Source organism: Geotrypetes seraphini, chromosome 6 (assembly GCF_902459505.1).
Source record: "Geotrypetes seraphini chromosome 6, aGeoSer1.1, whole genome shotgun sequence".
Taxonomy (NCBI): Eukaryota; Metazoa; Chordata; class Amphibia; order Gymnophiona; family Dermophiidae; genus Geotrypetes; species Geotrypetes seraphini.
This window is the reverse complement of record NC_047089.1, coordinates 182,729,200-182,755,730: the sequence shown is the minus strand read 5'-3', so window position 1 is coordinate 182,755,730 and position 26,531 is coordinate 182,729,200. Positions and strand designations below refer to the sequence as shown.

General features: G+C 45.9%; 1 protein-coding gene across 1 annotated transcript in view; it reads right to left on the bottom strand.

The window, feature by feature from the left end:
• The window catches only part of LOC117363037 (histone H2A.V), a 98,452-nt gene that overhangs the window by 23,395 nt on the left and 48,526 nt on the right, over positions 1-26,531 (bottom strand). Inside the window, exon 3 of the mRNA XM_033950221.1 lies at positions 8,978-9,091. Coding sequence (XP_033806112.1) covers positions 8,978-9,091 — 114 coding nt within the window. The remainder of the gene's footprint in view (positions 1-8,977; positions 9,092-26,531) is intronic.

The window sequence follows — 26,531 nt, the reverse complement described above, 5'->3', positions numbered from 1 at the left end:
AGGTTCATCATAATCCAAAGTCTCAAGTACTCCTCCCTGTAGTTAGTGTCAGCTTCTAATTTAACAGGCAAGGTTTTGCCTAGCTGTCTTAATGTATCTGGTAAAAGAAAGTCTTTCTGAAAGTGATCTCTGACAAGGAGGAGTTTTCTGTGGCGACCGGTTTGAAGGGATGCCAGAAGACTCAGGCGCAGATAAAGTAGGTGAACAGTCTGAATCAGAAAGGAGCGTTGGTGAAGTCGAACATCGCAAGAACGATGTATATATTTTCAGACCGCTCTGATGAAAATGAGGAAGAGGATGGATAAGTATTGCTCTTACAATTTAAAGTTTGAGATTGACATGATGAAGATCAACAATATCTTGATCGTCGATGCATCGAGGGAGGAGATTGACACCTCGAGGAGGAGCAACGATGTGATGAGCAAGTACATTGATGTGGAGATCGATGCCTGGAGGTTGAATGTCGTCGAGATGGAGAGCGACAATTTCTCACAGAAGAGTCCGGAGGAGTGCGATGCTCTAATGAACAGCTGACAGCGGTACCCTTAGGCCTTGTAATGCTATGCTCAAGATGGGCTGGTACTGAGGGAGTTGATGGAAGCACTGGCAGGCAGTGCAGTTTAAATATATCACTGAGCTCCCTCTGGAAAAACTTGAGTCTTTTCCTAAACAAAGAAACCAGTACTGATGGCTCAACAGCCAGTACCATCGGTGCAGCAGGTTGTCTTGGAGTGGGTGACCTCAAAGAAGATGCACACCATGGAAGAAAGACAACCTGCAAAGCTGGGGAGTGGTGGCGTTGTTGTTTGATCTGCATTAAGGGACTCAATGCTATAGAGACCTGTGATGCTGGTTTGGAAATAGATGGCTTCTTAGCTGGCTTCCCTGATGCCGGAATCTCCTGCGATGTTGAGTTTTCAATGCCAACGGCTAAGAAGATCTAGCTGTATTCATCGTAGCGCCAAACAACTGCACCTGCATGACAGGCCTTAAGAGAGCGCGACTTTAACCCTTTCAGGACCAAGGGACATATTTGTCCCATAACTTTAAAATCCTATAAATTTTGATTGGGATAGTCTACAGTTCTAAATTTGATATGTACGGATTCCATATGATACTGCCTTTATGTAAACAAACTGGTTCCGACATTCATTCATTAGCGTCGTTGCCAGATTGACGAGAAGATTCACTTGCCACACTGTCCATAAGCCAGAAGTGTGATTTTTTTTAAAAAAAATAATGATATTTCAAAAAAAAAAATCAATTTTTGGCATCTGCAAGCCCTTTTTACCATAAAAATGTCGTCAAAACCACAAAAATTGGCCTACGATCCTTATGGTCCTGAAAGGGTTAAAGATAAAGTCTCACTGTGGTGTCCCGGGCCTAAACACTGAAGACACTAGGTATGAGGGTCAGCTATAGAAACAGAGTGCTGACACCTACGGCATTTCTTAAAACCAATAAAAGATTTTGACATGGACAGGAAAATTAATTTGGCAAAATTAAACTCAATTTTTGACAAAAAAATGCCCAGATAGAAACGAAAGGTTTCTCTGCCTACTTGTCTCAAACAAGAACAAATGAAAAGAGAAGAAAAATACACGAAGCGGGAAGACAGTGTTGACTGAAGGGAGTTCAATCAAAAAGATACATCTTCGCTCTGCGGAAAACAAAGAACTGAAGTACAGCGAGCATCTTTAGGTGGAAAGGCAGTCATGCATGCACGGTGCAGATAGTCACAAGCAGTTTTAAAGTGACAATTCACTGTAGATGACATCACCCATCTGTGAGAATATGCTGCCTGCTTGTCCTAGGATAAAGTATGAATACAAAACTGAAAATAAGTGTGTCCACTGTAAGTGCACATATCACTCAAATATAAAAATTAGAAATAAAGAGATTATGTACTTGCCCTGGTAAGCTCTTTTACAATAGATAGGTGAGACATTTTAAACAGTAGGGTTATTTCCCTTTAGTCACACGGCTGCAGAAAGAATTCACTCCGGATTTTTCACTCAACCTCTATAGTACTTCACTGATCAGTTTAGTGCCCTCTACAGTTAGTACCCAAGCACAGAATATAAGTGAAGTAGAGGCACCTGTAGCAACAGGCTGAAACCAACTGTTCTGCTCAAGAATTTTACCAACAATAAAGTGAAATGCCAACACCGGCTTCAAAGCTGAGAAATCACTCCCCCATAAATGGAACATATATACAAACTCTCTCCAGACCACCAGGGCTGTTAGGCATCCAAGAAACAGCTTGGAGATGCAGGAGTCTAGAATGTCTCACCTATCTACTGGAAAAGAGATTACCAGGGTAAGTACATAATCTCTTTTTCCAGTGTAATAGGTGAGACGTTCTAGAAAGTAGGGACGTACAAAAGCAGTCCCCCCCGAAAACTAGGGTGGGCTTGCTGCACTGACCCATAAGACAGAGGACCCAAAGGCGGAGTTCTGTCTTACCACCATGTCCACTCTGTAGAATTTAGCAAACGTGTGAAGAGAAAATCATTTACCAGGCTGCAAATCTCCACAAGAGAGACAGCTCTAGCTGCAGCCCACAAAGAGACATAATGCATCTTGACTGAAACATTGTGAGCTGACGAAATGGACTTACAGAGTCATCTGGAAATCATGGCCTTGGAAGCAGGAGCGCCCTGCTGAACGGAATGAGTCAGCACAAACAAATGGTCAAAGAGCCGAAACTCATTGGTGACCTCCAAGGAACACAGAAGAACTCTGCGCACATCCAGTTTCTTCAACATGCAGTCCTGTGATCGAGAACCTGTGGCTGAAGTCAGGAGCACACACATCCAGACTGACCAAGAAAATTGAAATCATGTCCAGCAAGCAGGAAGGAACTAGTCGAAGGAAAACCCCATCTCCAAAATACGTAGGAAAGGGTCCCTGCAAGACTAGGCCCTCGGTACCTACACCCAACGTGCCCAATGGCAACCAGAAAAACGTGACCAATGGCAACCAGAAAAAAACGGTCTTGCGTATCAAGTCCAAGAGGAAAACATCTTGAAGAGGATCACAAGATGCCTTAACAAGGCTACACAATATCCAGGTAAAGGACCCAGAAAGGGAACTAGTGCTTATCCGGTAGTCAGACACAAAGAGCTCCCTGCAAGAGTCTAGCGACATCAGGATGAGACACCAAGGGAGACCGACGCTTCCAGAATCTGAAAACAGGAGAGTCCGGCCACATGGACTCGAAGAGAAACCACAGAAAGCCTGTATCCAAACTAGCCTGAAGGCAAGAATTAGCGAGATCGTAGCAGAATAAGGGTCCACCTGGACCTGTGCACACCAAGTGTGGAAAGCTTTCTAAGCATGTAGCATAAGCAGACACTGCAGACGACTTTGTAGATTTCCAAAGAGTATCAAGAACCAGGGCAGAATATTCTCTTGCTCTCAGGCTGCACGATCAAGAGCCAAGCTGAAAGAGCAAAGTGATACGGATCCTCCATGGATACTGGACCCTGTGAGGCCAATCTGGAGCCAACAGAATGACACGGCCCGGAAGAACTGCGATCCTCTGAAGGACTCTGCTGATCATCGTCCAAGAAGGAAAAACATACAGGAGAATCTCCGGAGACCACGGATGCACCAGAGTGTCAGGCCCCTCGCTTCCAGACTTGGATCTTTGACTAAAGAAGAAATCCACTTACTTGCTTCTTGCCAGGGCCCTGAAGTCAAAGTGGAGTCTTCCCCATTATTGCCAGGAACGCTTCTGGACAAATCTCACTCATTTGAATTCAGAAGCTGTTTGCTGAGAAAGTCTACTGGAACGTCATCTATTCCTGCCACCTGCGCTGCTAACAGCGCTAGGGCATGACGCTCCATCCAATGAAAAAGAAATATTGCTAAGTCAGAGAAATATTCTGGGTTCCTCCCTAGTGAGTGACGAAAGCTACTATTGCCGTACCATTGTAGAAGACCCGAATCTCTTGGTCCACCAGCGTCTTCTGTAATCTAAACAAGATAGTCAAATGGCTCTGAGCTCCAACCAGTTGATTAACTACTGTTGCTGAGATGGTGTCCAACACCCCTGAACAAGACAATTGCATTGAGCTCCCCAGCCCTGGCATCTATCATCACTAGTGTAGTGAAACGCCACAGCGGAGCAATTGCGGGAAAAGCCACCAGGCAATGCTTGCTTGGCTTCCAGAGGCCAAGGTAGACAGATTAGCAAAGAATCCCTGTGCAGAACCCTGCAAGAAAACAAAGCATGTTATAGACGATGCATGTGCGCCCTCGCCCAAGGAATCACATCCAATGCGGCAACCAGTGATCCCAGAACCTGAAGATAATCCCATACCGAAGGAGCCGACTGCTTAGGAAGGGAAGAAAGCTGAGCACACAGTTTCTGCCAGCAGGCAGAGAGACACGGCCCACTGCTGGGTCAAAAGGAACTCCCAGGTATCCGAGCAAGTGAGTGGGCATCAGATGGTGCATTTTAGTCTCTCTTTTCTTTCCCCTGTTTTGAATCTGAGCATCCAACCCAGGTCTTCCAGCACTTGGAGCCCCCGCTCCTACGTGCGGCATCCCTCAGCCAATGAGGGAGCTCTGATCAGCCAGCCCTCTAAATAAGGGTGCACCTGAAGGCCCATCTGCTGCAGGTAAGCCTCCACCACCACTTTAGTGAAGCCAGTCCAAATAGCAGGGCTGAGTACTGATAATGCCAATCCAACCTGAACCCGCAAAACTTAGAGGTGAATCGGAAAAATGGAGATGTGGAAGCATGTCTCTAAGATCCGGAGAGGCAAGAAACTGTCCTGGACTCACTGCTACAATGACCAAACACATGGTCTCCATTCAAAATTGTGGAACTGCAAATGTGCTGAAGATCCAAAAGGGGCCTTGACTCTTCAGAGCATTTCTTTGGCACGAGAAAGTATATAGAGTATCTGCCTGAGCCCGAGAGGTCGGGCGATACTGGGTCCATAGTTTGAAATTCCAGCAAGCACTGAATGGTGGTCGGAATCCTGAGCACTTTGTCCGGGCAGTCTAAGCAAAGCCCACTAACCAATCTGTCAGAGGTCGAGCAAAGTGGCTGAAGCCGGCTGAGAAACCAAAAAGACCTCCTGTAAAGATTTAGAAAGGTCTGGCAAAGCTGTCAATTCAATTATGCGCAGGCTCATGAGAGCATTTCCAGGCTCCTAAAACCCCAGAGGGATCCACAGATCCAGTACACAGTCCCTGATCCAGTATTCTCCCTAGCGTCTTTTAGTCGGGCGCTCAGCCCGGCTAATTTAGGTGAGCGCCCGGCTAAAAGATGCAAGCCAATTGCTGCCTGGAACTTCCTCTCCGACGTTAGAATTGACATCAGAGGTGAAGGCTTGTGGGTCTGGCGCTTGTTCGTGCTTGGCCTGGCTTGGGGAAGCAGGGAGAAATCCTTGAGCTGCACCTCATCTCTGAGCAGTGCCATTGTCCCGATTCCTGCCAAACCACACCACCAGCAAAGACGGAGAGCCAATGTTGGAGCTCAATGACATGGCTGACAATTGCACCACATCGCCACAGCACAAGGCAGGCAGCGTCCCAAATGGCCAGCAGTTGCTTAACAGATCGGACCGCTTTCGCACTAATCCATCCAATCACTGCAGGGCCCTCAAACGAGCAGGCTGTTTCCGAGGCAGTGACTGCGCCCTCGGCACGATGGGAGACTCCAAATGCCACATCCTCCATTAACTCACATCCCTCATGTCCTCCACGATGCGCCACTCTCACACTGGCAAGCTACACAGAAAGAGCATCCCCCCACAGCTCTCTACTGCCACAGCACCACCAAACATCAGTAGGCAAAACGAAAAAGATCACCCCACCACAAAAGGTAGGTAGGATGTTTGCTGCTTTTGAAACCATTGGGCCATAGAATCAACAGACTGGCACTGAGTAATAAGATAAAAATGAAATTTCTATTTGGTCAGTAACACAAAGCGAGTCAGAAATAAAAGGAAAAGTTAAAAAAACAATTACTAATTAAAGATGTAGGGGAAGAACTGGAAACAAATTTAAAATAAAAGAAATGAAGGAAGGAGGCGCCACCATCTATGTCAAGTTTCTTTATTTCTTTATTTTTGATATACCGTCTATCAAATCAAATGTCTAGACAGTGTACAATGTAAAAAGATTGTAAGGGACAATTATCCTGGCGCCATCTTGGAAACCCCCCACCCCCACCCCAAACTCTCAAATTTATTTTTTTGTTGGTTTTGCAAATTTATCATTTTAATTATAATGTGCTATGAGAAACATTTGCTCCATTTAGTATGCTAGAGCTAAACAAAGTTTGAGAGACACTGAGATAGTGGATGCTGTGGATGAGCAGACTGGATGGGCCATTTGGCCTTTATCTACCTTCATGTTTCTGTGTTTCTTTGTTTCTAATTCAATGTTCTCCCTAGCATCTTTTAGCTGGGCAAAAAGATAGGAAAAATTTTTTATTTTCAATATAGTGATCAAACTGTCTCTGTTTTGAGAATTTATAATCTGCTGTCTATATTCTGCACTCTATTTGGCTATTTTTCTATAGCTGGTACTGAGGTGACATTGCATATTTTAATCATCTGCCTTGACCTCTTTGAAAAACAAATATAAATGATAATTAACATTTTCTCTTCATACAATGTGCTTTGTGTTTTTTATTTTATTGTTATTATGAATTAAGATATTGTGTGTACATGAAAAATGAATGGAAGAAATCGCATTACAATTAGTACTATTATAAATGGGGGTGGGGTAAGGGGTGGAGCTTGGGCTGGGGTACTTGGTTGGTATTTATTAGACTTAGGGGGTACTTGACTTGAAAAAGTTGAGAAACACTGGTCTAGGTGACTATGGAGTTCACGCAGTAAGGGCCCCTTTTACAAAGCTACAGTAGCGATTCTCCCATGGTAGATAAATAAAAGTCCAGTGTATTTGCTGTGGCAGAATTGCTATCGCAGGATGCAAAGCATTAACTGATTCAACATGAGTTTGAAGTTGGTTAAATACTACTCTCTCAAGTATGGTAGTTTTGAAAGAAATGGAAGGTTTGATACTGGCCAGTAGTTGTTCGGAATAAGAGGATCTGCATTACTTTTTTTCAAGGGTGGCTTAAATGCTACTGGAACACTGCCTAAGGACTCCTTTTACAAAGCCGCGTTAGCGGTTTAACAAGCGTAATAGTGTGCGCTAATTTGCCGGCTGCGCTAGCCGCTACTGCCTCCTCTTGAGCAGGTGTTAGTTTTTCGGCTAGCGCAGGAGTTAGCATGCACTAAAAATGTGCGTGCGATAAAGCCGCTAACACGGCTTCGTAAAAGGAGCCCTAAGTGTCAAACCTGAAAAAAGGAAGTCATACTGAGCATTGGAAAATAATTAATAATAATTAATTAATAAAAATAGTGCACATTTAATTTTCTCCACCACCAAATTTTTCTGTCCTGCCCCACCCCACCCGGCTACTTTTTTGTGCTACCCGGCTGGAAAAAATTTCTGGGGAGAACACTGCTGATCTCCAGTCCCAGGAAACACTGCACCTATAAATAAGGGGTCAGCTAGCAAATCATCTGCACCCGGATTAGGGTAAGGCAGCGCAAGCATTCTGGCAGGGTAAGTCTAGTCCAAAGGACTAATGCCATTGAGAGACGCCACCTAGGCGGATTGGGACAGCGCATGAGGAAAACACAGTGGTCTGAAATAGAGAGCGCCAACATTTCAAAAAAGGTATCTGGTTCCTGGGGAATAGGACACATTAAGAGGGTAAAACTGAGCTTTTCTGAGGCTGCGCAGGGTCCGCATCCCAGCCATGCCGAGCTCCAAAACCCATGAAAGCCACCCCGCCAGGCTAGCTGAGCGTTTGATCACCTGATTCAGCAGGGAAGAAGCCAAACTGAACGCTGTGTCCCCTCCACCCCCCCCCCCCCCCGGCTGCACCACCCAACACATAGCGCAAAAACGCTCTAAAATGCTAAATTTGCACAATCCTGGCAAGAATCCACAAGAAGATAGCCCAAGGACTCCATATCTCAGCAAGTTTCCAGGCAAAATTTGCAGTTTTGAAGAAGCAGGGAGCTTTCGAAAATAAAAACACTAAAAATCCAAGATGGCCACCATCACAAAATTTATACCAAAATTGCAATATTTTCCACATTTCTCAAACATTAAAAACAGAGATTTTAGGATTTTCAGGAGGGGGAACATTGAGGAATACTCAGAAATACTCAAAACCCCAGTTTTCAAACCTTTCCCGATGTCTCTCACAGGCCTGTGTACTCACTGTGACCCGAGAGGATCAGTTAGAAGTGCTGCAAGCCTGCACTCAGCTCTCTCACAGTAGCTGGATGAAAATAATCACTGCCACAATACTGGGATTACTCCTACAAAGCTGATCTTTGGGATGCCAGTCAGACTCCAACGTCTGACTACACATCCACCCTTGTTGGCCATCGGATGCGCATTGGAATAGGCAGAGGTGCGACAACACAGCCGGCACCCTGTGAGAAATCGCTGAGCCTCCTAAGGGAGCCTAACAGCCTGCGCTCGAACCCTGACTAACAGAATGTGAGACCACCTCAGGGATGGCTCTGAGCTCCAGAGAAAACTATGCAGGCTGGCCAACAGGTATCCAAAAAGGGATCGGCCTGTCAGCTACAGGCCAAAGCTTGTAAATTTTCAAGCAGGCAGAGCTTTAAAATTATTCCAAGCACTAATTTACCCGAAAAGGGGATGAAGTTACATCAAATTAAAACAATAAAATGGGGAGAGCAGAACACATACAACTGCATCCATGAAGGAAAAAACTGTAGAGGGTTCTAAAGTGATCAGTGAAGTATCAGAGGCAGAGTGAAAAATCCAGAGTGGATTCCTTCTGCAGTCATGTGACTAAAGGGAAATAACACTACTGTCTAGAATGTCTCAGCTATTGCACTGGAAAAGCTGTTTTTGGCAGAATGTCTTCTCCTCAGATGCACACTGAAGGACTTACCTCAGCAGTGAGATACTCAAGAATTGCTGCACTATACACTGCAGCAGTAGCCCCTACTCGGCCATGACTTGTGGTACGAGTCTTCAAGTGTCTGTGGATACGGCCCACTGGAAACTGAAACAGAGAAAAGCGTATCTAAGCTTTATGCTCAAAATATTTTCAGTAACTTTTATATTCAGATTAGTTTCCAGGTTGAATATCATCAAGCACAAGGACACACAAGAGGTAATACAAAAAACCTGAACCTTCTTGTCTTGCATTTTAAATACAAAGATAACAGCTCGTTTAGGAGTAACATCTCTTCATTTATATGTCATGAGACAAATCAAAATAGTTCTCCCAAAAAAGGTTTTATAGTTCTTTACACACTACTCAAGAGAACAAAGTGAGGATGGAGAAAGGGCTAGGGGATAAGATGAATTACCTATTCTGTATTCTGCAAGACGTATTCTGTATTCTTGTATTCTGCAAGACGTAAGGTCATTCCATGTCAAGTTGTCTAGGGCTCCCCACCTCACCATCACGATTTTGATGAAACTGCTGCTACATATTCCAAGCATTGGGTTCGCTCCAGATGACCCAACACCTGGAGGTAATGCTAGGCTGTGGGATTTGGCATTGCTAAGAGTTCTGAAATTTGCTTTCTGAGTGTGTGTGCATGGCTCGGGAAGAAAGACTCCTAAATATTCCAAGCATTGGGTTCGCTCTAGATGACTTGTAAGTTGACTATCTAGCCCAGATCCTGAAGGAGATTTACAACTTGTCATACTGCCTACTTGCCCTCTGGCTTTGATAGAACTCTGATCAGCCAATCATCCAGGTATGGGTGTCCTTGTATCCCCATCCTGTGGAGGTGAACTGCGGACCACCACCATCACCTTGGTGACAGTGTGTGATGCTGTTGCCATCCTGAAAGGTAGAGCCACAAACTGGAAAAGTCTTTGAAGGACATGGAATCTCAAATATTTCCTGTTGTTTGGGAAAACGGGAATATGAAGGTATGTCTCTGTCAGTTCTAGGGAGGCTAAGAATTCCTTTGTGGCCTCTGCCATAATAACTGACTGAACCATATCCATGTGGAAGTGCGGTATTTTCAGCACCGCATTTACAGATTTTAGGTCCAGAAACGGTCTCCAATCTTCGGTGCCTTTCTTGGCTCTATGAAGCATATGGAGTATCTGCCAAAGCCTGATACTTCTCCAGGAACTAGTTCCATGGCTTGAGTGTCCAATAGCCTTTGCACTGTTGCTCGGACCCTGCCCTCTTTTTCTGGCAACCAGCTGCTCGACCCACGTAAAGATCCCACATGGATGTCCCATTTATTCTTAAAGTCGAGCACGCTAGTGGCCTCGATCACCTGCACCGGTACTTTGTTACAGAAAGGGTGGTGGATCACTGGAACAAACTACCGGTGCAGGTGATCGAAGCCACTAGCGTGCTCGACTTTAAGAATAAATGGGACATCCATGTGGGATCTCTACGTGGGTCGAGCAGCACTCTGACTTAATGGGGTGGGACAGTAGAGTGGGCAGACTTGGTGGGCTGTAGCCCTTTTCTGCCGTCATCTTTCTATGTTCTATGTTTCTAATGAACAGACCTGAGAGAAGGCAATAGAACTGCGGATGATATCTTTATATTAATTGAAATTGATCCGGATATTAGCAGTCTAGTTTCCAAAATAAATCTTTGCATTTCCAAACTTCAAGCTTGGGCTTTATCTGTCTGAATGAAGCTCAATACAACTAAAACTAAGCTTTTGTGGTTAGGTCCAAGATTGAACTGTCTTCCTCTTACTGTAACTCTGGTATCTGGGTCCTCCTTACCAATTGAGTTCTCTGCTAAGATATTGGGAGTCCTTTTTGATTCCTCTCTTTTCTTTAAGGACCAAATAAATTCCTTGGTCATGAAAAGCTTCTTTAGTTTGCGAATGCTGAGGAAGGTTAGACATCTTTTTCATCACCATCATTTTTCTCTCTTAGTTCAATCAATTATATTATCTTGTCTTGATTAATGTAACACTATCTACCTCGGCATTACAAAAATTTTGGCTTCATATATTACAATTAATTCAGAATACTGCTGTGAAGCTGATCTTTGGAAAACGTAAATTTGACTGTGACCCTTTTGCTTCAGAGTCTTCATTGGCTCCCGGTTTATTTTAGAATTCAATTTAAACGCGCTTGCATTTCTTTTAAAATTCTACATGGTATCTTTAATCCTCTTATTCCTTTATTTTGGAATGTTTACCGATTCTCCTTTGCAAGAGGTATCCAACAATTTAAACTCTCCCTTCCTTCTAAAAAAGGGATTAAAGGGGTCAAGATCTTCAGTCAATCTTTGGTCTTTAAACTCTCTCAACTCTGGAATGATCTCCCCCTTTTTTTCAGGAGTTCCAGTTCATTTCAATTTTTCTGTAAATCTTTAAAAACTACTCTATTTGCCAAACATTTTGAAAATTAATTTTTTTTTAATTTAGCTATTATCTTCTATTTATCATTTGTAAATCATTCCCCATTTATTTAATTGCTATAAACAGAGTCGAGCCTTCTCAGAATGATGACTCGGTATACAAAGTTAAGCTTTAGTTTAGTTTTGTGACCCTCTCAAATAAGATCTAGGATCCAGCAGTCCTAGGAAATTTGTTCCCACTCCTTCCAGAATGCCAACAGCCTTCTGCCAATGTGCAGTGGTGCAGCTGCTGATCTGGCATCATTGTGACTTCTTGAAGATGTGCTGAAGTGAGACCCCGAAGGTTGCTGGAATCTGGAGTTGTCAAATCTCTGTCTGTATTCCTAATAAAATTAAAATTAAAAAAAAAAAATCATCTCTGACTGGAGGAACCGGTGTAGTACTGGAGAGAACATCGTGAGGAACAAAAAGCACAGTTACTTACCGTAACAGGTGTTATCCAGGGACAGCAGGCAGATATTCTCGACATATGGGGTGATGTCATCCACGAAGCCCTGTCGCGGACAGCTTTTCAAGCAAACTTGATTGAAGATCTCAAGTTTGCTAGTGCTGCACCACACATGCGTGTGCCTTCCTGCTCAGCTAGAGGGCGCATCTCCTCAACATGGTCCTCAGTTCAGATAGCTAGCAAAGAAGCCAACCCGGGGAGGTGGGAGGGTTGCGAGAATATCTGCCTGCTGTCCCTGGATAACACCTGTTACGGTAAGTAACAGGTGTTATCCCAGGACAAGCAGGCAGCATATTCTCGACATGTGGGTGACCTCCAAGCTAAACAGGATGGAACGGTGGGAGAATTGGCAATTTAGGAGAACAGATTACGCAAAATCGACTGGCCGAACAGGCCGTCACGGCTGGGAAAAGTATCCAGACAATAGTGAGAGGTGAAGGTATGAACCAAGGACCAAGTGGCAGCCTTGCAGATCTCAATAGGCGTGGACCTGAGGAAATTGACAAATGCCGCCATCGCTCTGACTTTATGCCCCGTGAACTGACCCTGCAGCGGGAGACCAGCCTGAGCGTAGCAGAAGGAAATACAAGCAGCCAACCAGTTGGACAAGGTGTGCTTGGAAACAGGATGCCCCAACCGATTGGGATCGAAAGATATGAAGAGTTGAGGAGCCGTCCGATGAGACTGGGTGCATTGGAGGTAAAAAGCCAATGCCCTCTTACAGTCAAGAGTGTGAAGCGCCACCTCTCCAGGATGAGAGTGAGGCTTAGGAAAAAACACCGGAAGAACAATGGACTGGTTGAGGTGGAAATCCAAAACCACCTTAGGCGAGAACTTAGGATGAGTACGAAGGACCACCTTGTCATGATGAAAAACAGTAAAAGGCGGGTCCGCAACTAGAGCTTGCAGCTCACTGACTCTGCGAGCAGACGTGAGGGCAACCAGGAACACCACCTTCCAAGTGAGGTACTTCATATGAGCCTTATCAATGGGTTCAAATGGAGGTTTCATCAATTGAGCCAGAACCACATTAAGATCCCAAACCACGGGGGGAGGCTTGAGTGAAGGATGAACATTAAAAAGGCCCTTCATGAATCGAGAAACCTCCGGATGGACAGAGAGCGATTTCCCATCAATCGGCTGATGAAGCAGAATGAAATCAGCGTAGCAGAAGGAAATACAAGCAGCCAACCAGTTGGACGAGGTACGCTTGGAAACAGGGCGGCCCAACCTATTGAGATCAAAAGACAGGAAGAGCTGAGGAGTCGTCCGATGAAACTGGGTGCGTTGGAGGTAAAAAGCCAATGCCCTCTTAAAGTCAAGGGTATGAAGCGCCACCTCACCAGAGGGGAGAGTGGGGCTTCGGGAAAAACACCAGAAGAACAATGGACTGGTTGAGGTGAAAGTCTGAAACTACCTTGGGCAAGAATTTGGGATAAGTACGAAGGACAACCTTGTCATGATGAAATACAGTAAAAGGCCCGCAACCAACGCCTGCAGCTCGCTGACTCTGTGAGCAGACGTGAGAGCAATCAGGAACACCACCTTCCAAGTGAGGTACCTTAGATGAGCCTTATCAATGGGTTCAAACGGAGGTTTCATCAATTGAGCCAGAACCACATTAAGATCCCAAACCACCGGAGGGGGCTTGAGTGGAGGATGAACATTGAAGAGGCCCTTCATAAATCGGGATGGACGGAGAGCGGTTTCCCATCAAACGGCTGATGAAAGGCAGCAATCGCACTGAGGTGGACTCAAATAGATGTCGATTTGAGGCCAGACCGAGACAAGTGGAACAGAATCTAGCACAGAAGGCAAGGAGGCCGATAGTGGCTCCATGCGGTGCTCCGCACACCACGCAGCAAATCTGGTCCATTTCTGGGAATAGCATTGTCGAGTGGAGCTCTTTCAAGAGGCCTCGAGAACATCCCTCACTGACTGAGAGAAGCTGAAGGAGGGAGGCACGTGGAGAGGAACCAAGCTGTTAAGTGTAGAGACTGCAGATTGGGATGCAACAGCGAACCCCGACTCTGAGACAGCAGAGAAGGAAACATAGGCAGCAAGAGAGGCAGCACTGAGTTGAAGGAGAAGGGAGAATCACGGCTGCTGGGACCAGCGAGGAGCAATCAAGATCATGGTGGCGAGCCGACTTGAGCTGCACGAGAGTCCTCAAGATCAAAGGAAAAGCAGGGAACGCGTAAAAGAACCGGCCCGTCCAATCCAGCAGGAAAGCATCCGCTTCGAGACAATCCGGGGAGTAAATCCTGGAACAGAAGCAAGGCAGCTTTTGGTTGAGGGGGGAGGCGAACAGATCTATTTGTGGCGTCCCCCATCGAGCAAACACCTGTCGCAGAACCGAGGCATGGAGCGACCATTCGTGAGGCTGGAGAAGACGACTCAACCTATCCGCAAGGCAGTTGTGTTCTCCCTGGATGTAGACCGCTCGAAGGAAGATGTTGTGGCTGATCACCCACTCCCAGAGCCGAAGAGCCTCCTGACACAGAGACAGGGAACCCTTACCCCCCCTGCTTGTTCACATAACACATTGCCACCTGGTTGTCCATGTGCACCAGGATGACCTGATCCTGAAGCAGATGATGAAAGGCAACCAGGGCATTGAAAATGGCCCGAAGCTCCAGCAGGTTGATGTAGTACCGACGGTCGGCGCTCGACCAAAGACCCTGGGTCCGGAGGCCGTCGAGGTGAGCCCCCCAAGCATATGCGGAGGAGTCCGTTGTTAAGACCATCCGCGGCGGGGGTGTGAGAAAGAGCAAACCTCTTGAAAGATTGGAAAAGCACGTCCACCAGCGGAGTGAAAGCCTTTAGGAGGGAGTCACTGTAATGCGCCGAGAGGCAAGATCCCGATCCTGTCTCCACTGGAATGCCATGGTCCACTGCTGCATGTGGAGGTGAGGCCTGGCGAATGGAGTCACATGAACCGTGGAGGCCATGTGGCCCAATAAGATCATCATCTGTTTGGCGGAGGCCGTGGACTGAAGGGTGACCCTCCAGCACAGGTGGATAAGGGCAGTTTGCCAAGACTGAGGCAGGAACGAGCGGAGGCGAACCGTGTCCAGCACCACCCCAATGAACTGCAGAAACTGAGAAGGGCTCAACTGGGACTTTGGAAAGTTGACCTCGAAGCCCAGATTCTGAAGGAAGGTTGGGTCGCTGAAATAACCCCCTCCCGCGACGTCACTTTGACAAGCCAGTCGTCGAGGTATGGAAACACCTGCAGACCCTGCGACCGCAGGGCCCTCGCCACCACCATGAGGCATTTGGTGAATATCCGGGGGGACAAAGCGAGCCCGAACGGGAGGACCCGATACTGCAGGTGAAGGTCTCCCACCGGAAACCGAAAGAACTTGCAAGAGGCCGGGTGGATCGGAATGTGAGTGTAGGCCTCTTTCAGGTCCAAGGAGCAAAGCCAGTCCCCCTCGTCCAGCAGGGGGGTACAACATGGGAAGAGAGAGCATACGGAGCTTCTCCTTGACCAGGAACTTGTTCAGCTCTCAGAGGTCCAGGATAGAGCGCAGGTCCCTGGTCTTTTTGGAGACCAGAAAGTACCAGGAGTAAAACACCGAGTCCCGCTGATACACCAGGACCTCCTCCACCGCCCGGAGACGAAGAAGGGCATGGGCTTCCTGGAGAAGAAGGGGGAGTTGTGCTTTATTCGAAGGACACCCTCCTGGGGGCCAGGCCGTAGGCGGCGCCCGGAAATGCAGAGAATACCCCTCCCGGATGACAGAGGACCCAATTGTCCGCCGTGATCAGAGCCCAACGGGGAGAAAAGGCACTGAGGCAGCCCCCTATAGGCAGAGGAGAAGGCTCGAGGACGGAGGGGGCCGGCTCGCCCCAACCCAGATAGTCAAAAGGACGGTGCAGGCTTAGCCGTCACCTGAGGGGCCCTCTGCTGTTGCTGGCGCCAAGGAGGTGACCTGGAAAACGCCAGCGTCGACTTCTGGGGATAGCGTCGAGGGGGGCAACTTATATGACTGAGGAGGGGTGGGCTTTGCCTTGGGCCGCACCAACAAGGCGAAGGAGCGCTCATGCTCAGAGAGGCGTTTGGTGGCTGCCTCGATAGAGTCATCAAAGAGTTTGTTGCCCAAGCACGGGAGATTCACCAGCCGGTCCTGCAGATTCGGGTCCATGTCCACGATGCGGAGCCAAACCAATCGGCACATGGCTATTGCAAAAGCAAAGACCCTGGAGGAGAGTTCAAAGCTTCATATGACGTCTGAAACATATAAAGTCGAATCTGCGACTAGGTATCCAGGAGCCGGCAAAATTCCGCCTGGCGACGGACCGCAAATCCTCCAGAAAAGAGGGCATAGATTTAATGCACTGTTTGAGGTAGGAGGTGAACGTGAAGTTGTAGTTCAGCACCCTATTGGCCATCATCGAGTTTTGGTACAGGCGCCTGCCAAACTTGTCCATAGTCCGGCCCTCCCGGCCCGGGGGTACAGCCGCATAGATTCGTGAAGGATTGGACTTCTTGAGGGAAGACTCCACCATCAGGGATTGGTGGGAGAGTTGAGCATTCTCAAAGCCCTTACAGTCCGGTACCTGGACTCCATTTTGGACGGAATAGCTGGGATAGCATAAAGAGTCTCCAGATTCCAGAAAAAGGTCTGCTGCAAGACCGGATTCAAGGGGAGGCGAAGGGATTCCTTAGGAGGATAAGGAAGCTCCATCTCCTGCAAATATTCCCGTGTGTACCTGGAATCAGACTGGAGGTCCAATTGCAGCGCCTTGCCCGTGTCCAACACAAACCTGGTGAAGGAGGACAACTTACCCGCAGAAGCCCCCCCCCCCCGGGAGGAAGCCGAGCGAGAATTCAGGGCAGCAGAAAATGAGGGGGATGCCTCCCTCAAATACTGCGCTGGGAGAGAAAGGGCAAAGGATATACAGTTTATTGAAGGGACATAGAAAGAGGGAAGATGCCATATGGAACAGAGAGAGGGCGGACACTGGATGGAAAGGGCAGAGAGGGTGGACAGTGGAAGCAAGGAGAGAGAGAGGGCAGAGGCTGGGTGGAAGGGGCAAAGAGAGAGGACAGATGTTGCATGGAAGGGAGCGAGGACAAATGCTGAATAGAAAGAAGAGAGTGAAGTGAAGATGACTAAAGCAGAAACGACAAAAGGTAGAAAAAAAATATTTTTGTTGCTTTACGTAGAATCAAGTAGTATTGTAACTGTATTGATTAAAATTTATCAATAGGAAATGGAAATAAGGCAATTTGGGGGGGGGGGAATAAACCCCTTTCCTCAGGTCAGGACAGGATACCATAACAGCTGTATACTGTATTGTCTTGAAGAAAGATTTGGCCTCTGAAAGCTAATTGAAAAATGGATTAGTCCAATAAAATGGTATTTTCATATTTCTCATTATTTTATTTCTATTTGTTAATTTGTAAAGTGGTGACATGTAGAAGTTTTTTTCAAATTTACATCTACTGTCTTTATATTTTGCACAGTATTAGGGTACATGTGTCACTGTTTCTGTGGTGTTGCATTGTATGCAGAGTCTGGTTTCTTGGTTCAGTTTAACTTTTGTCTACATATTTCTATTTTTAGTTTGTGATTATTCCATATTGGGCGAGGGTGTTCTGTGTGTACGAAAAGGACATGGCTTTCTGTTAGCATCGACTACAGGATCAATTGACTGTGTAGGATCTGGTTTGTTTAGTTTTACAATGCGTGTGTTGGTGTTCTAGTTCTCACTGCAGTGTTTAAGATGCTGCCTTTTCCTAGATGCACCCTTATTGTGCGATTCATGGATTATTACTAAAAATATCTTTCTTTATATAGAGGAGGGGGTTGTTAAAAAAATGATTAGCACTGGCTGTCATATATACTAGGTACACCACTGGATTTAATGACCCTATAGCACAGTTACTTACCGTAACAGGTGTTATCCAGGGACAGCAGGCAGATATTCCCACACATGGGTGACGTCACCGACGGAGCCCCGCAGCGGACAGCCTCGAAAGCATCTTGCTTGAAGATCTCGAGCTTTCGATTGCTGCATCGCGCATGCGCGCGTGCCTTCCCGCCCAAACTAGGGGGCGCATCTCCTGAGAGGATCCTCAGTTCAGATACCAAGCTAAGAAGCCAACCAGGGGAGGTGGGAGGGTTGTGGGAATATCTGCCTGCTGTCCCTGGATAACACCTGTTACGGTAAGTAACTGTGCTTTATCCCAGGACAAGCAGGCAGCATATTCCCACACATGGGTGACCTCCAAGCTAAATCAAAAGGGAGGAGGGAAGTTGGCAATTTAAGAAAAAAGATTCTGTAAAACAGATTGGCCAAAATGGCCATCCCTCCTGGATAAAGTATCCAGACAATAATGAGAAGTAAAAGTGTGAACCGAGGACCAAGTGGCAGCTTTACAAATTTCCTCAATAGGAGTTGATCTGAGGAAAGCAACAGAAGCCGCCATAGCCCTGACTTTATGGCCCGTTACTCGACTCTGTAGAGGAAGACCAGCCTGAGCATAACAGAAAGAAATACACGCAGCCAACCAGTTGGAGATAGTACGCTTCGAAACGGGATGACCCAATCTATTTGGATCAAAAGAAATAAAAAGTTGAGGAGAACTTCTGTGAGGTTGAGTACGTTGAAGATAGAAAGCCAACGTACGTTTACAATCCAAAGTATGCAAAGCCGCCTCACCAGGGTGAGAATGTGGCTTAGGAAAAAATACGGGTAGAACAATAGATTGATTGATATGAAAATCAGACACTACCTTAGGTAAGAATTTGGGATGTGTACGGAGTACCACCTTGTCATGGTGAAAAACAGTAAAAGGTGGATCCGAAACCAAAGCTTGTAACTCACTAACTCGACGAGCTGAAGTGAGAGCAATCAAGAAAACAGTTTTCCAAGTAAGATATCGAAAATGAGCCAAGTCAATAGGTTCAAAAGGAGGTTTCATCAGTTGAGCCAAGACCACATTAAGATCCCATACCACAGGAGGAGGTTTGATCGGTGGATGGAGATTAAAAAGACCTTTCATAAAACGAGAAACTAGAGGGTGTGCCGAAAGTGATTTCCCCTCTAAAGGCTGATGAAAAGCAGCAATTGCACTAAGATGAACTCTAATAGATGTGGATTGGAGACCCGACTGGGATAGATGAAGTAAATAATCCAAAACAGAAGCCAAAGAAGAAGAAGTTGGCTGAAGATTATGAGTGGAACACCAAGAAGAAAATCTGGTCCACTTTTGACTATAACATTGACGAGTGGACGGTTTTCTGGAAGCCAGAAAAACATCCTGAACAGACTGAGAAAATTCAGCAGAATCCATCAGGTAGAAAGGAACCATGCTGTCAAATGAAGAGACTGCAGGTTTGGATGAAGTAAGGATCCCTGACTCTGAGTGAGCAGAGAAGGAAAAACTGGCAGAAGAAGAGGTTCCTTGATGCTGAGTTGCAGAAGAAGAGAGAACCAATGTTGTCGGGGCCACCGAGGAGCTATGAGAATCATTGTGGCATGATCCGACTTCAACTTGACAAGAGTTTTGAGAATCAGAGGAAAAGGAGGAAAGGCGTAAAGGAACTGATTCCTCCAGTCTAGTAGAAAAGCATCCGCCTCGAGACGAAGAGGGGAGAAGATGCGGGAACAAAACAGAGGGAGTTTGAAGTTGTTGGGTGACGCAAAAAGATCCACCCGAGGAGTCCCCCATCGGTTGAATACTTGACGAAGTGTGGGGGAGTTGATCGTCCATTCGTGAGGTTGAAGCAGACGACTCAATTTGTCTGCAAGGCAATTCTGAATACCCTGAATATAAACGGCTCGAAGAAAGATGTTGTGTGAAATCGCCCAATGCCACAACTTCAGAGCTTCCTGACACAGAGGATGGGAACCCGTTCCCCCCTGTTTGTTGACATAATACATTGCTACTTGATTGTCCGTCCGAACAAGGACTACTTGGTCGTGAAGGATGTGAAGGAAAGCTTTGAGAGCCAGAAATATCGCTCTGAGTTCCAACAGATTGATATGACATCGACGATCTGTGGCCGTCCATAATCCTTGCGTACGGAGACCATCTACGTGGGCTCCCCATGCGTACTCGGACGAATCTGTTGTGAGAACTTTCTGATGAGGAAGATGGTGAAACAGCAAACCTCTGGAAAGATTTGAAGAGAGCATCCACCAGCGGAGAGACTTCTTTAAAGAAGGCGTCACCGTTATATGGCGAGAAGGTGGATCTAGAGCTTGTTGCCATTGGGATGCCAGAGTCCACTGAGGGATGCGAAGATGTAGTCTTGCTAAAGGAGTCACATGTACTGTAGATGCCATGTGACCGAGAAGGACCATCATTTGACGCGCTCTGATAGTTGATAGGGAAGTTACATGATGACAAAGGTTTAAGAGAGTATTCTGTCGGTTGAGAGGAAGAAAAGCTCTCATGCGGACGGAATCCAACACCGCCCCAATAAATTGAATCGATCGAGTTGGAACTAACTGAGATTTTGGGAAGTTGATATGAAACCCCAGACTTTGAAGAAAAGAAATAGTCTGAAGGGTCGCTTGCGTAACCCCTGAAAGAGAAGGGGCTTTTATAAGCCAATCGTCGAGGTAAGGAAAAACTTGCAATCCCTGGGCTCGAAGAGCCGCGGCTACCACAACCAGACACTTGGTGAAGACCCGAGGGGAGGTTGCTAAGCCAAATGGAAGAACCTTGTATTGAAGGTGAAGGTTCCCCACCTTGAACCTGAGATATTTGCGAAAATTTGGATGAATAGGAATGTGAGTATAAGCCTCTTTGAGATCCAGTGAGCACATCCAATCCCCTTGATCCATGAGGGAGTACAGGATCGGGAGAGAAAGCATGCAAAATTTTTCTTTGACTAGAAATTTGTTGAGAGCTCGTAGATCCAGAATGGGTCGCAAATCCCCCGTCTTCTTTGGAACCAGGAAATATCTGGAATAAAACCCCTGGTTGTGTTCGGGAGGAGGAATTTCCTCCACTGCTCGAAGGTGAAGAAGAGCTCGAGCCTCCCGAAGAAGAAGAGGAAGTTGTGAGGAACTGGAAAGACACTCTCTTGGAGGGTGATCTGGAGGCACCTGAAGCAGGCGCAGAGAGTATCCCTCTCGGATGATCGTAAGGACCCAAAGGTCCGATGTAATGGTTTCCCAGACAGATGAAAAAAGGGAAAGGCGACCTCCGATGGGTAGGGAGGAATTTGGATGCAAAGAGGTTGGAATGCTCATCACTGGACCGTCAAAAAGACGGAGCTGTTTTGGTTGGAGCAGGTGTCTGAGGCTTTTGAGGACGTTGTTGTTGTGGCCGCCTAGGTGGAGGCCTAGAAAAAGCCGGTGTGGACTTCATGGGGTAACGACGAGCTGGAGGTCTGTAAGCTCTAGTCACAGAAGGTTTTGGTTTCGGACGAAGCAGAGAGGCGAAGGAACGCTCATGCTCAGAAAGCCTTTTAGTAGCTGCTTCAATAGAGTCATCAAAGAGCTCAGAACCTTGACACGGCAGGTTTGCTAAACGATCTTGTAAATTGGGATCCATATCTACAATCCTGAGCCATGCAAGACGTCTCATAGCCACTGCAAATGCCGAGACTCTGGAGGATAGCTCAAAAGCATCGTAAGATGCCTGCAACATGAATAGACGTAACTGAGACATAGATTGAATAATGTTTTTATATTCAGAAAGGCGTTCTTTGGGCCAGTCTGGGCAAAATGATGACAACTGCTTCAAAAAATGATTAAAATATGAAGTAAAGACATAGTTATAATTCAAAATTCTATTTGTCATCATAGAATTTTGATAAAGTCTGCGCCCAAACTTGTCCATAGTTCGCCCTTCGCGTCCTGGTGGAACTGTTGCAGACACCTTAGATGGGTGAGCCTTCTTCAGGGAAGATTCCACCACTAGGGATTGATGAGAAAGTTGAGATTTCTCAAACCCTTTACATGGAACAGTACGATACCTAGACTCCAGCTTCGATGGAATAGCTGTCACAGAATAAGGAGTCTCCATGTTACGTAGAAACGTCTGCTTCAGCACCGGTGTCATGGGTAGACGTAAAGTCTCCTTAGGAGGATGAGAAAGTTCCATATCCGCCAGGTATTCAGGCGTGTATTTTGAATCGGAATGTAAATCAATATTAAGAGCCTGCCCCATGTCGAAGACAAATTTAGCAAAAGAAGCAGACTTCGAGGTCGAGGCTTCCTCAGGAGAAAGAGAACGAGAACGATGTGTCACTGAAAAAGATGGAGAAGCCTCGCGTGAATACTGAGATAGGGGCTCAGATTCAAGATGTAAAGTGATGGAAGATGTTCCACTGCCTGTCAGAGGAGGAGTGGCTGAATGTTTCCGCTTAAGGCTCCGAGTCGGAGAAGTGCGCGGAGTACGAGGCTTAGTAAGAGGAGATTTTTCTCGAGACAAATGCCTCGAAGGGTGGTGTCCTCGACCTCGAATGCCTCGATGATATTGAAGAGGCAATGGTAGTATGAGCTTTAGAAGTAATATCAGAATGCTTCGAGCTCTTTGTAGAGGTAAGCTTCGAAGATCGAGACCTGTGCTTGGATCGAGGTAATGCTTGTTTAGCTCCATGTTCAGACGAGGAGTCCGACGAGGAAACCCTGGATCGAGACCTGCGACGAGGAGATCGCCGAGAGGGTGCCGATTTATGCTCAGGCTGGAGTTGCGCAGACAGAGTCGAGGCCGGTACCAACTGAGCCACTATTGAGGAAATTTGCGTAGTCAGAATTGACTTCAGCATATCCTCAAACATGGGGACGGAGACCAAAGGACTCGGAGTCACAGGAGGTCTCGTGCGTTCCAAGGAGGGCGACCTCGATCGAGAGTATTCCCTGGACTTGGAAGCACGTTTTGAAGGTCTGGAAGACGGAGTCAAACCTGGGGCCCCAGGCTGAATGGAGGTAGACTCTGTCGGCTTCTTAGAAATGGTACCTGAAAAGGAAGCAGGAGACTTACCCCCCAATCCAGGCTTCGAGGACATCGTCGAGGCCTTCGAGGCCGAGGACCCGGAGGTCTTCGAGGCCGAGGCCTGTCGAGGAGGCGAGGTCGAGGTTTTAGTACTCGAGGTTGGACCCGGAGTCGAGGATTTTACAGATGCCTCGACCGAGGCCACAGCTTTTTCAGGCTCCATACGAGGAAAAAGCTCCAAAAATCTGTCGCAGCGGCGTTTAAAAGCACGAGGTTGAAGAGTGAGGCAACGAATACAATCTTCGGGGCGATGAGTCGACCCGAGACAGATCATACACCGACTATGTGGATCAGTGATGGAAATAGTTCTACCGCACTGATAACACCTTTTAAACCCGGTAACAGGCCGGGACATAGAAAGGACAAAGTCCGTGTCGAGAACGGAGAAGAGAGGCCTAGGCCTCAATCTTCCAACCCGACGCTAAAGAAAAACAAAAAGATGTCTCTTTTTTTTTTTTTTTTTTTTTTAGAATTACAAACACAGCGACCGAAAACAATAAAGAGTACTCAGCCGCGGTGAAGAGAAGGCACAACGCTACGGGAACCAAGTCGACAAGTCTTCTCGGCTCCGCGGAAAACGTTGAACTGAGGATCCTCTCAGGAGATGCGCCCCCTAGTTTGGGCGGGAAGGCACGCGCGCATGCGCGATGCAGCAATCGAAAGCTCGAGATCTTCAAGCAAGATGCTTTCGAGGCTGTCCGCTGCGGGGCTCCGTCGGTGACGTCACCCATGTGTGGGAATATGCTGCCTGCTTGTCCTGGGATAATCTAACTTTACTGTTGACGTAGGTGTTGTCCCACCCAACACACAGACACACACATTATATAGAATTAAATTAAAGTTGTATCATCATCAAGCAGCTTTCAAATGACATTATAAGCAAATAAAAAAAAATATTTTTAACACATTGCTAATTATTACCTGCATCTTTACCTATACTGTTTTGACCTAGCTCTTACTTTGCACTATAGCAAAATAAACAAGAAGCAAATAAAGATCAATCACACAGGTGCCCTTCAAGGCTCAGTAACACCTCTCCATAAATTATGTGGAAGAGGTCTGGAAGTGGGGATAGCATCTATTTCATATCCTAAGTGAGGCCTCAGGAAGGAACCTAGTGATCAAAACATTATTAGAGGTGTTGTACAGCCATTTCTTGTATGACTGGATGAGCTATATTTATCTTTTTTTTTTTAGTTGTTTAAATTCATGCAGAAATAAATGGTTAGATTGAACCTAATGACTTCATTAACGCATTTCCCTTTTTTTAAACCTCTATACTATTTGAAAGAGGGTGAATATCTAATTATTCACTTCTAGAATTGGATACTTCTTAAATTTAGTAAAAATATTCTGGCACAAGTGTCAATCCTTAAAAAAGGAAGTCATATCGAGCATTAGAAAATAATAATAATTAACTAATAAAAATAGTATACATTTAATTTTTCCCCACTACCAAATTTCCCCGCCCCACCCGGCTACTTTTTCATGCCACCCGGTTGGAAAAAATTTCTGGGGAGAACACTGGTCTTACAGCATGACTCTTGAGCATGCAGCCCTAGTGCGGCAAGACTATTCGGAGATGGTTACACTTCTCCCTCCGTATTCGCTGTGATAGGGGATTAACATAACTGCAAATACAGAAAAAAAACGCAAATAACTTTTTCATGTTATTCGCTATTTTCTATTAAAAACCACCATGATTATGGTGAAACTGCGAATAACATGGTGAAAGACCTGGCCTGTTCCTGAAGGAGAGGCAAAACACAGTGAAAAAAGTGATGGGAATCAGCGATTTTCTCTGTACACGCTTGGAATCAGTGATTTCTCTATGCAAGCTGATGTAATTTGGGGGGGAAGGAGCCAGCAAGCTAAAAACCTTGAATAATCGAAACCGTGAATGCTGAAACCGCGAATACGGAGGGAAAAGTGTACTGCTACCCTCCTTAGAGTAAAGAGACCAGCAACAATCACAGATTATGCTATGGCCTGGAGTGGTGAATGAATGATTAGGTCCTTAAGGGGCAGCATGTGAGAAGCCATTATTGGAAGTGAGTTTAAAAAAACAAACAAAAAAAAACAAGTGAAACTAAGCCACAATAGGTGAAATAGGATTAAAATAAACCACAATAGCAATTCTAAATGCTGGAGCACTTAAGAATCTGATGCAGTGAAGGATTGCTGTACAGATGCCCATGGTTGTAAAATATGGAGGGGGGACAGAAAGATCAGACATACCTTTTCTGAGCTAGAGGAATGCTAGAACAGAAGGATCTGTCTATGGCATCTATGCTTTTCATTTGGTTATCGAAGAGCTTTTCAATTGGAGCTTCTATGCAATTGTACTTTTTGGATTGTTTAGCCTTTCCACGCATTCTCCACCTTAGGACTAGCAGGGACCCCTGAGGAAGACACATTTTGTCGAACCACAAACCGTGTTGGGTCCAGTGCTCCCAGCGGACTATGTCCCTAAGGTGTTAATGTGGATTGCTATACATTTATGCATTTTGAATAAAGTCCATTTCAGGATCATCGTCTCTCCACAGTGCTTCTTTGGTTTCTCTTGGACTTTTTTCTCTGTGGATCTTCGGGTCAATTTTTTTGTCTTGTTGTATCACTTGGTGTACCCACATTCTGAGAAACAGTCTCTGCCTCTATCTGCTGATAGGGGGAGCATAACCCATTAGTCTGGGCTAATCTATCAGACTACAGAATTCTGAATTTTTTGACCCGCATTTTAGCATTTCTCAAAAGCTCAAACTTTTGTTATTAGACTGCAGCTAGCTGATAAAAATTATAGATAACAGGATTTATCTACACTGCTTTAGGTGTTGTATGACGGCGTTTCAAAAAGTAACAGCAAATTGAATATTTTGCGATATATAATTAGAGATACAAATTATATATGTCATTTTCTACATAATCACCTTCCTTTTCAACACACTTTTCACACCACTGCACCAACTTCTTTATTCCATTGGAAAAAAAACATTTTGGGTTGTGTCTTCAGCCAGGAATGCACCACTTTTTTGACCTAGTCTTCGCTTCTAAATCTTTGTTCTCTCAAAGTGTCCTTAAAGAGTCCAAACTCACGATAATCAGAGGGAGCAAAATCAGGGCTGTATGGAGGATGCTGTAAAATCTGAAGTGGCTGTGTGAGGGCGAGCGTTATCATGAAGGAGAAAAATGCCTTTACATAAAAGTCCTCTGCGACAGCTCTGTATTTTTGGCTTCAGCTCCTCCTCCAACATTGCACTGTATTGGGCACTATTCACCGTTTCACCCTTTTTCTGATAGTGCTCCAAAATTGGTCCATTCATATCCCAGAAGAGAGTGAACAGGACCTTTCCTGCAGAAGGTTGAGCTGAACTTCTTCTTGACTGAAGATGATGTGTAACGCCATTGTGAAGACTGCCTTTTGCTCTCAGGCTCATAGTGATGCACTCAGGTTTCATTCCCTGTAATGATACGTACCAGGAAGCCTTCTCCATTGTTATACCGCACCAAATAGGCTGTGAAAGTCCTGTACATGAATCATCTTGTGCTCATCAGTCAGCATCCTAGGCACCCACCATGCACACACCTTGCAATACTTGAGAACCTCCATGACAAGGGTATGTATGGATCCAATACTAACATCCAATTCCCTGGCCAGAAATTCTAAAGAA